At 38.6% G+C, this 14,707-nt stretch overlaps 1 protein-coding gene across 1 annotated transcript in view; it reads right to left on the reverse strand.

Annotated features, from left to right (window-relative positions):
• Window positions 1-14,707, reverse strand: part of LOC129003700 (probable E3 ubiquitin-protein ligase HERC1) — a 133,944-nt gene that overhangs the window by 16,364 nt on the left and 102,873 nt on the right. Inside the window, exons 59-65 of the mRNA XM_054431998.1 lie at window positions 10,827-10,972; window positions 9,922-10,234; window positions 9,184-9,303; window positions 5,918-6,085; window positions 3,812-4,003; window positions 2,210-2,391; window positions 1,071-1,226 (exon numbers count right to left, since the gene is read on the reverse strand). Of these exons, the coding sequence (XP_054287973.1) occupies window positions 1,071-1,226; window positions 2,210-2,391; window positions 3,812-4,003; window positions 5,918-6,085; window positions 9,184-9,303; window positions 9,922-10,234; window positions 10,827-10,972 (1,277 nt within the window). The remainder of the gene's footprint in view (window positions 1-1,070; window positions 1,227-2,209; window positions 2,392-3,811; window positions 4,004-5,917; window positions 6,086-9,183; window positions 9,304-9,921; window positions 10,235-10,826; window positions 10,973-14,707) is intronic.

A 14,707-nucleotide genomic window follows, 5' to 3' on the forward strand; every position in this document is an offset into this window, starting at 1 on the left:
TTAGCCTACATTTAGGCTAAAAGGGGCTTTATTATTTCAATCCAAGATTTAAACTAGGTACTGTAAATGGTTAAAAATAGGGCCTAGGTTCTTGTACCTTCAAACCTAGTTGTCCAGTAGCCTAAGCCCAAGTCATGAGATTAGGCTATGTTAAGTTATGACAACAAATTTTATTTTAGGCATACCTTTTTAAAGTTTATGTTCTAAAACATAAACTTAGGACTGACAGTAAGTTGTAGGCCTAAATCCCTACTTAGTAAAAGAAAACAATGTGCATGTGGTTATAGTGATTATCACTACCCAATTGGTTGAATGTGTTTAACAAAATTTGTTATTGGTAGTGCTTTATAATTTTGACTAATAAAACTTGGTTCAGGTTTTTACCTTTACTTATTATCTAAGTTCAGTTACCTATTGAATTAAACTAGGCCTAAATTAAATAAACAAAAGATACATTTACAATCTACACTTATTATGAAAAAAATATACCAACAGTTTTATTAATTAAGTTATTGAGAGTTGACTTGACATTGATTTCAAGTTTTCATTATTTGAGGGTTAGTATTCGGTTAAAAAATGTTCACTATTCGAATACTATTAGAGGAAAAGTATTCGATTTAAAAAAATTCGAATTCGATTCGAAATTCTCTCTATTTGATTCGAAAAGAAAAAGTAGTATTCGCACACCCCTACAAAATATACCTTAATACTAAGTCAAATAAGGTAAAGGATCCGAATGTTCTATACCTTGTACCTGCATTAGGTCCTTTTTTGTTTGTTGTAGCTATTATCTGGTCCAGACAATAAACTGTAATAGAACCCCTTATACAAGGTCCCATTAAAAAAAAACAGGCCATTGCTGCAGCGCAACACTACGTCACAGTGGTGGATAGTTGTACTTAAGTTGCCTTGATGTAAACAGCTAGCTTATTTACCTAAAACATATGGGATATGGCAGTGAATCTATCTACAAGTGTGAGGTCATTGGATCCTGCAGCATGGCCTGTTTTTCTAGTGGGGCCTTGCCTTATTCCAGCAGCTAAACAGTGCCATTTTTCCAATGAACTCACCTGTCCCACCTCCACTCCGGCCAATTTAGTCACTCTATCTGGTAATTTCTTGTTGCAGGTGCTGCCGTGACCAAGACGGCCATAGTCACCATTGCCGAAGGTGAATAGTTTTCCATCACTGGTCACCACAGCACTGTGCTTGAACCCACACGCCACCTGTAAAAATGTACATACAAATAAACCAATGTTGAAATATTATTAGGTTGTGAAAGATTGCATGTTTGCTAATTTATCATACAGTGTAGTCTTGAATTTGCAATCTTCAGTGATCTGACCTTCCGTATTGTCTGACCATCCCTTCAGAAATTGTATGCCAATTTCGAGTTATATCACTGTACACTGTAAAGACAACCCTGCCCATGTCTGTACTCAGAAGATACACAATAGGCTTCAGGCACCTGCACTTGACTGTGCTTTCTCACTATTATTTTAGCAAGTAGTTTGTCATCCCCTTATACATGCATACAGACCTGCCACCCCTCATGTTTTTTGTTGTCTAATGACCCTAATCCTAATGGTCCTAATGGGTCAAATGTTCTAATGGAATTTTTTTTTTTATATTTTTAAAGGGAACGATCCAAACCCTGATCTTGTTATCCAACCTTGACCTTTCTGTTTGGTAGCATAATTAATTCTTAGCCCAATGAAAAATGGCATCTGGGTATAGAAACGATCTTGCTAGGAATCAAACCAGCGACCTTCAGATTTGAAGGCAAACTTTATGACCACTCTGGCTGAGTGGACGGTTACTTTATCTTATATTTTAGACTTACTTATACTACTACTTATTTTACTTTTATTATATTTTAAAATTTTAATACACTTTTTATTATTTCTTTAAAAATGGAGGATTTTAGTGGTTTTAATAAAAGAACAAACTTGAAACCTTGAGTAGGTTCACCAACTGAGAAACTCTATTAATTGAATGATCTTGAAAATATTTTAAATATTTTTTTGCGCCATTCGGCCAAACCATAGCCGGTTCTGGTTAGATAACCGAGACTACTGAATACTAAATAAACCTGAGCAAGTATACCAATTGCTTACGCTATTAAAATGGAAAAATGAATAAAGTTGAAATTACTGGATCTACATGTAGTGAAAGCCTCTTTACTGTACCTCAGCAAGCCTTTACACACCTGTACAACATCCTCCCCCTGGAGTGCCTCTATCTGACGAGGGCGCCGCTGTCTGTCACTGTTGCCATGACCAAGCTTGCCATAGTCTCCGTCTCCCCAGGAGAACACTTCCCCACTCTCAGCCAAGGCGAGGCTGTGACCGTCACTGCCACACGACGTTGCCACTTCAATGATGACAAAACCTGAGAACACAATCCTAGATGACGTCAGTATGATGCATTTTCCGATCATGATTCACAAGGATGATTCAGATGGGAATCATCCAAAGTCAATGTTTTTATTCAACTGACATCAGAGAGATTGGTACCACAAAACTTATTAATCTTAGCATACATTTTGTCGTTCGAATAAAAATATGATCTTCTGAAAACTGAGTATTCAATATTCAAACAACAATAGTTAAACCCATTTTAGAAATTGATACACAGTTGAAACGTTAACAATCTTACAACCAAAGTGTCATTGTTACCATAAAAATAGCCTTGTTTGTATCTTCTTCCTACTCTTATTTTATGGTGTTTTAAAATTATTTTTGTATATTTCAATGCCTACTGTTCTTTCAATTCATTGTTACGATTTATACTGCTAAATTAATTTAGAAGCATAAACTGAACTGTGTAAAAAGTTATCTTGAATAGAGCAAAGTTCTTGCGGCCATAATAAACTTGTCGTTAAGATCATCTGGCATGCTGATTTGAGAACATCTTTGTAATTAGATTAGACAAGTTAAGTAAAACAGCAATCCTTAAGGCGGGGGCACACTTCATTTCATTTAACTTCAACACTTGTCATACACCCTTCCGATCCGACTCCGATCATACTGTGGTACGACTGTCGGAGAGGGGAATGGTACTTAACTTTGAACGCGGGTTTACACCTCTCCGACACACGTCACGTCATACTCCGATACTACTCCGATTTTTTCTCCGATCACGCACCGACACTGCAGTCTATTCGTTTGTCGGATGCAGGATGGGCTGTTTCTTAAAAATCACCTTTATTCTTAAGTTTTAAGAATAATGATTTAAGATAAATATATGCCGATGCTTGATGTGAAATCTGTGCGTGCATACCTTCAATTTGAGACCTCGATCATGAAAATCGGACGGGTAGAAGAGCCAAATGAACTCGAGAGAGAAAACCCAATGTGCTTAATATAAGATGGGCACTTAAGTAAACCACGTAACTTTCTTTCCATGCAGAATGAACCCTAATTCTTCGTTTTCCACTGCCCTCCAGAGATGTCTGACTTTCTTCCTCTTCATCTAGACAAACCGCCATCATGGCTGAATCCCGAAGTCCAAAGTTTTGGAACATGTTTACCACCTTCTGCACGTAGTTTACAAATCAGACTGCAAGTGTTGATCGACCGGTGGAGGGAATCGGAGATGGGCCGAAATCGTATATGACATGTGTGCTGACCCTCTCCGATCCCGCACCGATCCTTCTGGAATCCCACAAATCGGATCGGAGTCAGATCGGAAGGGTGTATGACAAGTGTGTCCCCGCCTTTAAGAAGCGTGTAAAATCAATGTTATCTTTGTAACCACCAATATTCTCATTTAAATACAGTCCCCTTGTTTAGAAGCATTTGTACATTACCTTGCAGAGCTGATATGACAGACAGAGAGTGTAGGTCGTCAGAGTGACCTTGACCCAGACGACCGTAGTTGCCCTCTCCACAACTCAGCACAGTTCCGTTGGATTGAACCACAAATGTACAGTTCTGGCCACACACAATCTGCTGTGCACTGGAGAACGACTCTGTCAGTGTAGGCACTTGGGAGCTGTGACCTGGAAACAGTGAAAACCAACATCACCTTACTTGACTTTCTGCACATCCCTTGCTAAATATTGTCATATAAAAAAAATCCAATTTCAATTATATAAAAGTAAGTTAAAGATTTATTTGTGGAATTTTCATTTCATCTATACTTACTGATCTGAGTTACTTTGTTGAACATTTTTTTAGAAAATATTTAAATTAGACATAAGTACCACACTGTAAAAGTTCTGTATTGAATAGTCAATAATTGTGAGTGAAGAGCTGTTGTCAACTATAAATTGATATTACAACCCTCCAAGGTAGAAAATTAATAGTCTTATGCTCTAGAATAAAGTAAATAAAAGGTCTGAAATCAACAGATTAATTTATTTCCAGCCAATTTAGTCACAGGAAACCCAGAAAAACTTAATTCTGATGACATAGTTTAGAGATAACAAAACAGAAAGGAAAGCAAGAAATTAAGGATGCCTCAATACCCTGAAGTGTTCATATACAGTAACAGCCATCTTGAGTAGGGTGGCAGCATGTGATCTGCTGGTTTCTCATTGGTCCTCAAGAGTTAAGGTGAGGTATTTGAATTACGGTGGGATTAAAATAGGCTTATACCGGGTGATTTTTAAATGAGTTCCCCCTACTTTTTTCTACATTTCTTAAGATATCAACTCCGGACCACGTCAGATCATTGTAGAGTATTAAGTACTTCATTTTGACTGGGTATAAATTTTTGGCCGCCATCTTGGATCCGCCATATTGGATACAAAGTTTTTTTTTCAAATGTAAAGGTAGGGTTGTGACCCATTATTCCAAACTAGAATTTTACGCTAATCACAATGCCGCAAATAGTTTTTAAAAATCTTGATCCGTTCTAAAGTTATAATATAAAAGGTTTAATTTACCTGTTGCGTCAATTGATCCTTAAGTTATGAAATAACTACGGCCGTTTCGTACAGCTAAACGAGTACATCTTCAGGTTGTCTATGAACGTTAAAATACGGCCTTCTTATCCGTGGGTGGAGTCGTCAGCACATTTAGGACACATAACACGAACACATACGAAACATTAAAATATTTACAATTAAAAACTTGGCCAAGTAGTCTGAACACGAGAGTTGTGTAACCGGTAGCGTTAGATGATGAGTCAATGTCGCAATCCGTTTTTGGTTATCAAGCTTTCTTGATGAAATATTAAAATGATCTTATTTAAAATTTTAATAATTCAAAAACCAAACATGCAAATGAAAAACTGATTGCGGCATTGAGTTCATCATAAAAAAGTAGTTCAAAATGATGGGTCACAACACCACCTTCATATTTAAATTAATTTGTCACATTTCAAAATGGCTGATCCAAGATGGTGGCCGGAAAAAATACATCCGTCATAACCAAGTGAAAATAGGTTGACAATGAATGGTGGTGTATACTTATCTTTATCTAGCACTATTTTGATATTATGGTCTTAGTTTGTAAATGCACAATGTTAAAATGGGCTAAAATAAAGTTATAAAAAGCCCTTATAACTTTAGAACGGATCAAGATTTTTAAAAACTATTTGCGGCATTGTAATCAGCGTAAAATTCTAGTTTGGAATAATGGGTCACAACCCTACCTTTACATTTGAAAAAAAAACGTATCCAATACGGCGGATCCAAGATGGCGGCCAAAAATGTATACCCAGTCAAAATGAAGTACTTACTACTTTACAATGATCTGACGTGGTCCGGAGTTGATATCTTAAGAAATGTAGAAAAAAGTAGGGGGGGAACTCATTTAAAACTCACCCTGTATAGTAAACTAGGTTGTAGCATTGGTTGTAGGTATTATGTGAATATAAATAAATAGGATTCTAATTTGGTGAAAAAATTAGATAAGAATACACCTTACACATCCAATTTAGATTATCCAACTGAAAAGCTCTAACTTACCACTCTCGCCCAACTGTCCGTGCCGTCCGCTGCCCCAGAGGTACGCCTCACATCGGCCACCCACCTGCCAGTCCTGGGGACACTGAGTGGCCCATGACATGAGCTGCACATCTGTCTTGTAGCTCCACGCCTCGTTGTCTGTGGCCAACTGCCAGTCTTCCTCTTCCTCTGCAACAACATTCACATAGAGAGAAAACAATATTAAGTGGCTAATTAGAATTTGTTTTAAGGGTTAATGTTCAGTTACTGTATTTGAGATAGTTAGACTTCATGGGCTAATGGATAGACGATTAATGTTCGCAAAACATAAGACTGATATTTGGTCCTAGAATAGGACTTATTCAGAGTAGATTAGATACAGTTGAACCTCGTTTGTACGAACCTCGTTAAAACGAATTCCTCGATAAGACGAATTTTTTTTAATCCCCTTGACACTTTCATTTAGTAATTAAGTTAAAAACCTCCATAAGACGAATTTGTTTGTGACATGGGCTAGGACTGATTAACCTCTATACAACGAATATTCTTAGCACAAAACCTCTACAAGACGAACGTGACCTCTATAAGACGAATTTATCATAATCTTAACCTCCATAGTACGTAGTTTTCAAAACAAACAGAAGCTTGTCTCAACATGAAACCCCCACCCATCCCTCCTCCTTCCTCAATCATTGTTTGGAAAAACCTTGGAGCAAGGAGAAACCTCTATAAGAAGAATAACAGCAGCATTAAACCTCGATAAAACGACCCTCTTTATTAAGAATACCTCTATTGTACGAATATTTCCCGTACCCCTTGAAATTCGTCTTATAGAGGTTCAACTGTAGTAGATAGTGCTAGACAGTAGATTAACCTAATCTATCCTAACTAGTGATGGGCCGATTCCGATTCTCGATTCCAAAATACTCTCGATTCCGCCGGAATCGAATCGAGCATTCGATTCGAATCTCCGTGGGTTTGGGATCGATTCCAACTCTCTTCGATTCTTTGATAAAATTGGTTAAAATCAGCCATAAACGTCATATAAAGCAACAAAGAAACAAAATAAATTCAGATTGCTAATGATTTGCTTGCAACTCTGAGCAAACAACAAGTTCTGGTCGTATCGTCACTAAGTCAGCGAGACTAGAGCGAGCGTATTGCAAAAATAATAGATGCGAACTCAATACAGATAGTAGCCTACAATGAGAAACAGTTAACAGATGGGAATTTGAGATTCGGGCAAACTGGACTGGAGCGAGTAAGCATTGCGTCACAGCTCACAAGACATACAAGGAAAGGGATGAGCATAGATTTAGATCAACCAGTGGTACCAAGGCTCCTAACCACGAATACTAGAAAAATACCGGTATGGATCATAAACATAAACAATGACATTTTTGGCCCGAAAATACACATTATTTCACATTGTTTAAATGGAACTGCCAAAACATATGTTCAATGCTATTAGTAGAGGATTCGGGCCAACAACGTCATTTGTTTATGTTTATGATCCATACCGGTATTTTTCTAGTATTGGTGCTACTAACTGAATCATTGCATCGCTACAACGATGTTATCAGTAACCGATAACATCGTTGTGAAAACATCGATGTTTTTGGGACTAAGACATAGAGTTTTTTCTTCAATTTTTCGTCTGGTCTCTGTACTCTCCAGTAACGGAAAGCATCGATATCTCAATACACTTGGTCAAAAACATCGATGTGAAAAACAACGAAAATCGATAGAAAAACATCGGTGATGCGAAAACATCTACTATCGATGCTCATCCCTAAACAGAGCTGAGCTACCATTCATTACCAAAGTATAACAAAACACTTCGTATTCGGTCCCGAAACGTCACTACTCAACGAGACTAGAGCGAGCGTCCTTTTTATATAGCCTAAAAGCGACTTGGGCTTGGGCTTGGAAATATACTGTAATTTTGTACAGTGAATTGGAAGGTTTTAACAACCTATAAATGTTCAAGTGCGCGATATTGTAAATAAACTCGTTTAGTGTTGCAATCAACGGGTAAATCTTCGAACACTGGGTATTTTAATGGCCGATAGGCAGAGTAGTTTTGCAGGTTCCGTTATTGTCTGCCAACAGTGGCAACACTGATAAAGTGAAAAATACTTAAATGCTCCATGCTCCAGTACCGACGGCATCAACAAATCGTATTGTTATGAAATAGTAACTTGTCAATTTGTAAGATCAACTTTAACCCCAAAAGTAAAACGTAGGCTATTGAGCTTGCCTTGTTTTTAGTTATCGTGATTGTTAGTTTGTATTATTGTTAGGTTTAACTTATTTGGACAAACAAAAATCATGTCTAGAAGGAAGAAAAGTGACGTGTGGGACTTTTTTACAAAGGAAAATGACGAAAGCCTTTTTGCTACCTGCAATATATGCAAAAAACGATTATCAAGAGGTGGTAAGTCACATACCACATCCAACTTGTTTAAACATATTAGGACTTTTCATGCTCTCGAATTTATTAAACTTAAACAGCAAAAACAGGAAAATGACCAGCTGTTAGGTTATGATGATGAAGATGTAGGCCTAGATCAACCTGGTAGGCCTAGTAGTCTTGGAGCATCTAGGCCTACTTTGCTCAACTGCTAACACTGTTTTTTTTCCTTTTTGACTTTTTCTACTTACTTTTGTTGTGAATCGTGTGACTTGATTTTTTATAATGATAATGAATTATTTTTTATAGTACATGTAAAAGTTATTTTATAATATTCTATAGCTAGTATTTTACAATAACCTTGTAAATGTGTATTGAATGTGTGACATTCTAAATTCTACATATAGATAACATGCTTGGTAAGCTTGTACTGATTTCACAATTTTAAACACATTCATAAAACATAATTGAATTTGGAATCGGAATCGAGTCCGGAATCGAGATTCGAATCTCAAATTTAAGAATCGGAATCGGAATCGGAATCGAGAAATCTTGGAATCGGCCCATCACTAATCCTAACTTATCTATGATTGGGAGGGTAAGTAATTGATTTTAAATACAAGTTTAATACAATTCTTTAATACAAACTAGATTAATATGTTGATTTAGGTCTTTGCCTAGACATTTATTTGCCTGATTTGATTTTGTAGAAGCATATCCTACATTAGTCATTAAAAGTTTTTTTTTATTACTATCTCAGCCTTAACCATCTCACTGATAAACATACAAAACAAAAACCATGCAGGCTGGGGTATTATATCCAGCGGTTGCGCCTTCAAGCTTGGGCTACAACTACTGTGTCAGTGATACTCACGAGGAGGGATGTCTTCTCGTTTCTTGTCCAGGAATTGTGGTGGCAACGCAGTCCGGTTGACTAGAGCCTTGGCCGTCTGAGCCGCCACTCCTAACATGTGTAGCCAGATCCAATCAGGTTCTACAACAATCATTCAATGTATTTACTACAAGTGTCTCTTGCAATTCTACAAAAGATACCTAATAAAAGTTGTTCTGTTACGAATGGACAGAATGGGGACCGAATGGATGTTGATGGAATGGAAGTACTATTATTTGAAGCAGGTAAATCATGGATAGCAATAGTAACCCAAAAACAGTATATGAGATAGTTTCTTCAATAAGTAGATACATGTACTCATATACAAAAACATTTTCCTAAACACAATGGAAAATTAACAAAAGAAACTTCCTTAACCTGCCAAGATAATTGAAAATATTGGGACAAGCAACAAATTTAAAAACCAACAGCTTTTGTTCATTTAAATGGTACAAGTTACAAAATTAGAATATTCTAATAGATGGTCTAATGTTCACATTCCTTTCTCTATGTGTTGTCATATCAGACAGTATTTAAAACCAAAATTTAGTTGTACATGTATCATCCATAAAAATGCCTTAAACTTTAAATCACCTTTTAAATTTGTTACTTAAGTGGATATTTGAATTTAATTTAACACTTTTGTCGCTTTTATCTCAGGTAGTACAGTGTTTGTCTTACAAATATTCTGAAAAGTAAACATAAAACAACATAACCTACCCAATGCTGTAGCATCTACAGAGTTAGGTGGGGCCTGTTTGAAGCACAACACTGAGTCGAGTCGTAGAGCTAACATGAGCGACACAAGACACTTGATGTGGTCGCTGTACATGAGCCGCTCTCCATTGACTACGCTCGGCCGCTCTGCTCTGTACAGGTCCAACACCACGGAGGGCAGCACAGTCAGTAGTGAGCGGAGACATGGAGCAGACTGGAGGCCTGTCACACCACGAGCCAGCAGGGAGTTACGACATGCTGCTAGTACGCGGTCCTTGCCACACGTACCCAACGTGTAGTTGATGATATTGATGTCCTGTACAATATTATATGGATATTAACTAATCATTTTGTCATCTAATACATCATATTTTTATGTTGACGATTTTTAAGGGTATAATGGTGTTTTTGTCTGGGTATCTAATGTGACCTTCCATGTTGAAAAGGGGGCCAGTGGCCTCGAAATATCCAGTGTTTATTTTATTTTGTGTTTTCTTCTGTGTTACTATAGTGAAGTGGGCTGCCTACATTTCTTAAGGCAAGCCTGCTTATCCTATCCTTTCTCTCCCTTATTAGTAGTACGGTTGTAATGATTCTCAATACCAATTCTTGATACCACTGATTCTTGGTCATTGGTATTATGGTATTGGTATAGAGAATCGATCGTGAAAAGTTTATACTGATACCGATACCCAAAACGTCTAGGAAGATCGCGCAGTCGAAAAATTACGATATTTCACGATTGCAGACAAACGAAGACGTACCCGTAACAAAGAGGGATTATGCTTATGTCTAAACGGCCGCAGATGTTCATGCTTTGGATTGCGGACAACAACGGTGATGTTCCCGTGACTGCTGGGGACGATGATACTTTAATGTGGCAAGAAAGATTTATTTATTCACGTTACCTTGGAGCGGATGAAGCAAACAGCCAGACCAATATCCGAGACCCAGCAGAGACTCTGCACACCTCCGGGACCAGTCTGTGTCTGCAGCAAGCTGGCATCCTGCAGACTCCATATGTTCACCAGACCACTCATACCTTTCAGACATCCTGTAACACCACCAACACAACAACAATAAAGTAGCTTTCAAACAAATATTTTACAGTAGAACCTTTATAATCCGAACCCCCATAATCCTGTAGCAATTACGATCCATTTTAGCCACGTTTTAGCTATTGTTATGTAAAAACAACAATATCTTCTGTAATCCGAACTATTCAATACTCCGAACTACCCCCAGTCCCAATTAGTTTGGATTAAAGAGGTTCTACTGTACATACTTCCTCCTACTCCCATGCCCTACGACTAACTTCCATTTCCATCGACACTCTGTGTCATCTTTATCAACTTCAACAATCTCAGGTAAAGACCTGAAAATGAATCTCCTCTTCCTATCTTCATTTTAAAAGAGTGATAAGCCTTTATCATTCAACTAGATTACTACTAGTTGTCAGTTAACAAGTAATTTGTTGTGAAATGCAAAGGCCCAGCACACTATTTTGGATTATAAAACAATTACAAATGTGAGCTAACGAACTTGGAATTATTTATATTAGCTAGCTTCAGAGTATTCCAAAAAAACTATGATGTGCCCCTTTTTACAACCTTTAACGTCAGTTGAGTTTTGCATCATAATCACTTTTCAGAATCGGTATCGAGTAGACAATAGACAATAGACAATAGACAATTTTCTTTATTTGTGATTTCTTTAAGAAATACAATGGCGTCAGAAAGATTCAGAATGTTTAACATTTAGATTGTTTTAACAGTTTACATTTTCTTTTGTGTTGAAAGTTCATAATTGGTCAAAAAATTCCTTAAGGGAGTACACCGGTCGGTCCACAAGCCAGTCCCAGAGTTGCTGTTTGAATTGGTTTCCTGTTGCGTTCTTGAGGTTGTTTGGAAGAGAGTTGACGATTTTTCGGCCAATATAAGAGGGTTTTCTGCTGTATTGTGTAGTATGGTGGATCGGAAGGTTGTAGTCGGCTGCTTTTCTGGTGTGGTAGGAGTGAAAATTCTCATTTCTGGGAAGGTTAAGTTTTTTTGTGTATAGGACAACTCCATGGATGTAGAGTGCTGTCACTGTTAGGAGCTTAAGGGATTTAAATGCTTCCCTGCAGCTTTCTAAGCGCTCAAGGCCGGAGAGTGCCCTGACAGCTTTTTTCTGGAGTACCAACACTTTGTTGAGGTTTGCTTCTGATGTTCCTCCCCAAGATATTAAGCAATACCTTATATGCGATTCTATTACAGCATAGTATGCTGTCTTAGCTGTTTCCAGACCTCCTATCCATTTCATCCTCTTTATTACATGGACACCAGATGCAAGTTTTTTGGTCAGGTTGTGTATGTGGTCGTTCCAGGAGAGGTCTTCATCAATTGTCAGGCCCAGCAGTTTTGAGTTTTTTTCAACGGTTATTTCAGGAATTTCTTGGATTTGTTCATGTTTTCGGCTGAAGTTTAACTGGGTTGTTTTTGATGGATTAATGGCCAGGTCATTTTGAAGGCAGTACTGCAGTGCTTTGTCTGTTGAGGATAAGATGTTGGAGTGTAATTCTTGTGGTAAGTCATGTGTGACGCAAAATTCTAGGGGGGGAATAAACTAGTATTCACCAAGTCAGGCTAGGCCTACCCCTAGAACCAGCCACACTCAAATTTCTTCCCCGGAGTGCTCAGAAGGAGCCGAGAAAAATCCAGGGGTCGATACGAAGTTGTCACGGCTTTGACTGATCAATTTATTAAATTTAATCGAAGGCTCAGAGCTCTAGAAGCGCTCAGGAAATCCTGCAGACGCCCAGTTGGAGCTATATCATCCCAGCCTTCGTAAAAGTGTTTCGGAGAATTTTGCCTAACTTTTAGAATGACTCTGTAGGGCCGACGAGTATTCAATCTGAAGCCAATGTGATTCAATTACTCGTAATGAACTTTAAAATAATTAGCTAAAGGCCTAGGTAAATAATATAAAATCGAATATAATGTAAAAGCAATTCCTACAGAGTCGTCGGGGCCTAATTAATAAAATTGGACGGATAATTTAACGTGAGTGGTTTAAAATAAATTTAATATTGATTTTCGTAGCTGATTGTCCAAATCAGCCTGCTCCCAAGACTTGATTCTTTCACCCGCCAAAGACGGGGTTTAGAACTTAGACGACAAGTCTCGGGGTATTAAAACGTTGAGTCAATTAAAATAATATAAAATAATAATTACTCGTTAAGCGAACGGAGAAATCGTAATTTCGAAACTAATTAATTAAAATAAAATAGACGATCGCCACCGCTAGTCACTGGCAGGCAGGAACTGGCGGGTCAAGACTCAAGTTACGATATTAAATTTAGATAATTCGAATCGGTAATTTAAGAAAACGAAAAAGTAAAATAAGTTAAGTATACGTATAATAAAGATGAAACAAAAATAACGTAAAACGTAAAAAGGAGCCTAACTGGTGTGTTAGCTAACCTTTGTAATCGAATCGTAGGGTCGTATTCGTAAGTCGTGTGTGAGCTAGTCGACGGTCAAATAGCGAATAATCCTTGTCCGGCTCAAATCATGATTTCCTCGGTCGAGGCTTAATCGCTCTGGTGGTGAGTTTGAGAACTAGCCAACAGCTGATCGGAAATTCACCTGTTGAGCCGGTCTAGTTGTCGTCTGTCGTTGGTCAACAAACACCATTTCGAGGTTAAGCGATGTTGTCATCGGCGTTAAATATTCGTAAAATCGGTCGTTTTAACTTTATTATGTGAAACGGAGTGCTATTATGAATAAATATATCGTTGTGGGTGTGTTTGTGTACTTCACTGTTATTAAAAGTAGGCCTACGTTCTTTGGCCCATAGCCTAAGCTATGGCCAACACATAGGCCTAGGAGTAGGATGTTGTGGGTAAAAATCGGGTAAGTTATGGTGTTTGTTGACTATCAATACGTTTTTTTACCCCCCTTAAAATTTGGTACCTCACACCCCTTACCAACTTCACAAAAAAAAGAGAAAAAAAATTTCAAACGTAGGGGGGATGGTCCAAAGGTCTCGTAGAAGGGGAGCCGAAGAAACGGCGTTAAATCGGAAGAGGTCGCGTACGAGAGGGAAAAGGAAACGAAAAAAATAAAATCTTCTTGATAACAAAATAAAAAGGACTTCTTGAACGAAAATAAAAACCAAACTGGTATAAAAACACCTCTCGTAAAATCGGAAAAAAGGATGAACGAAAAAACATAACAAAAAATACTTCTGAATCATCGAACGCAGGGTAATGATTCATCGGCCCTCAACGTTGGTGGTAGGGCTTCAGGTCCTTCACGTGAACCACGTGTGACACCCCCGTGCGCACGTCTCTCACCACGTACATGTTGGCCCCACGCCGCTCCTCAACCTCGCAGGGCCCGTCGAACTTGGGCGCGAGCTTCCCGACAACGGCGTCGGCCGCGGAAGACAACGTGTGAATTCGCCGCAGCACGCGATCGCCGTCATGGTACTTCACCTCCCGTCGGCGGAGGTTGTAGTACCTCGCCTGCTGCTCGTAGGCGGTCTTGAGGTTGGCGTGGACCTTCTCGTAGATGCGTTCAAATTCTCTGCTGCGGCTATCGTGGACTTCGGCAAGCGTCGGCTGTCCGTCAACGTCGGGTGTCGCCTCCAACGTTTTCCCTTGGACAGCTTTCGGGACTCTGAGTTCGCGGCCTAACGTTAGCATCGCCGGCGTGTAACCCGTCGAATCGTGGACGGCGGTGTTTATGGCGAACTGGAGCTCGGCGATATGGGCGTCCCATGACCTATGATTCTCCTTCACGAACTG

Source organism: Macrosteles quadrilineatus, unplaced genomic scaffold, assembly GCF_028750875.1.
Source record: "Macrosteles quadrilineatus isolate MER2022 unplaced genomic scaffold, UCM_ALF_1.0 Scaffold_9__3_contigs__length_116548681, whole genome shotgun sequence".
Lineage (NCBI taxonomy): Eukaryota > Metazoa > Arthropoda > Insecta > Hemiptera > Cicadellidae > Macrosteles > Macrosteles quadrilineatus.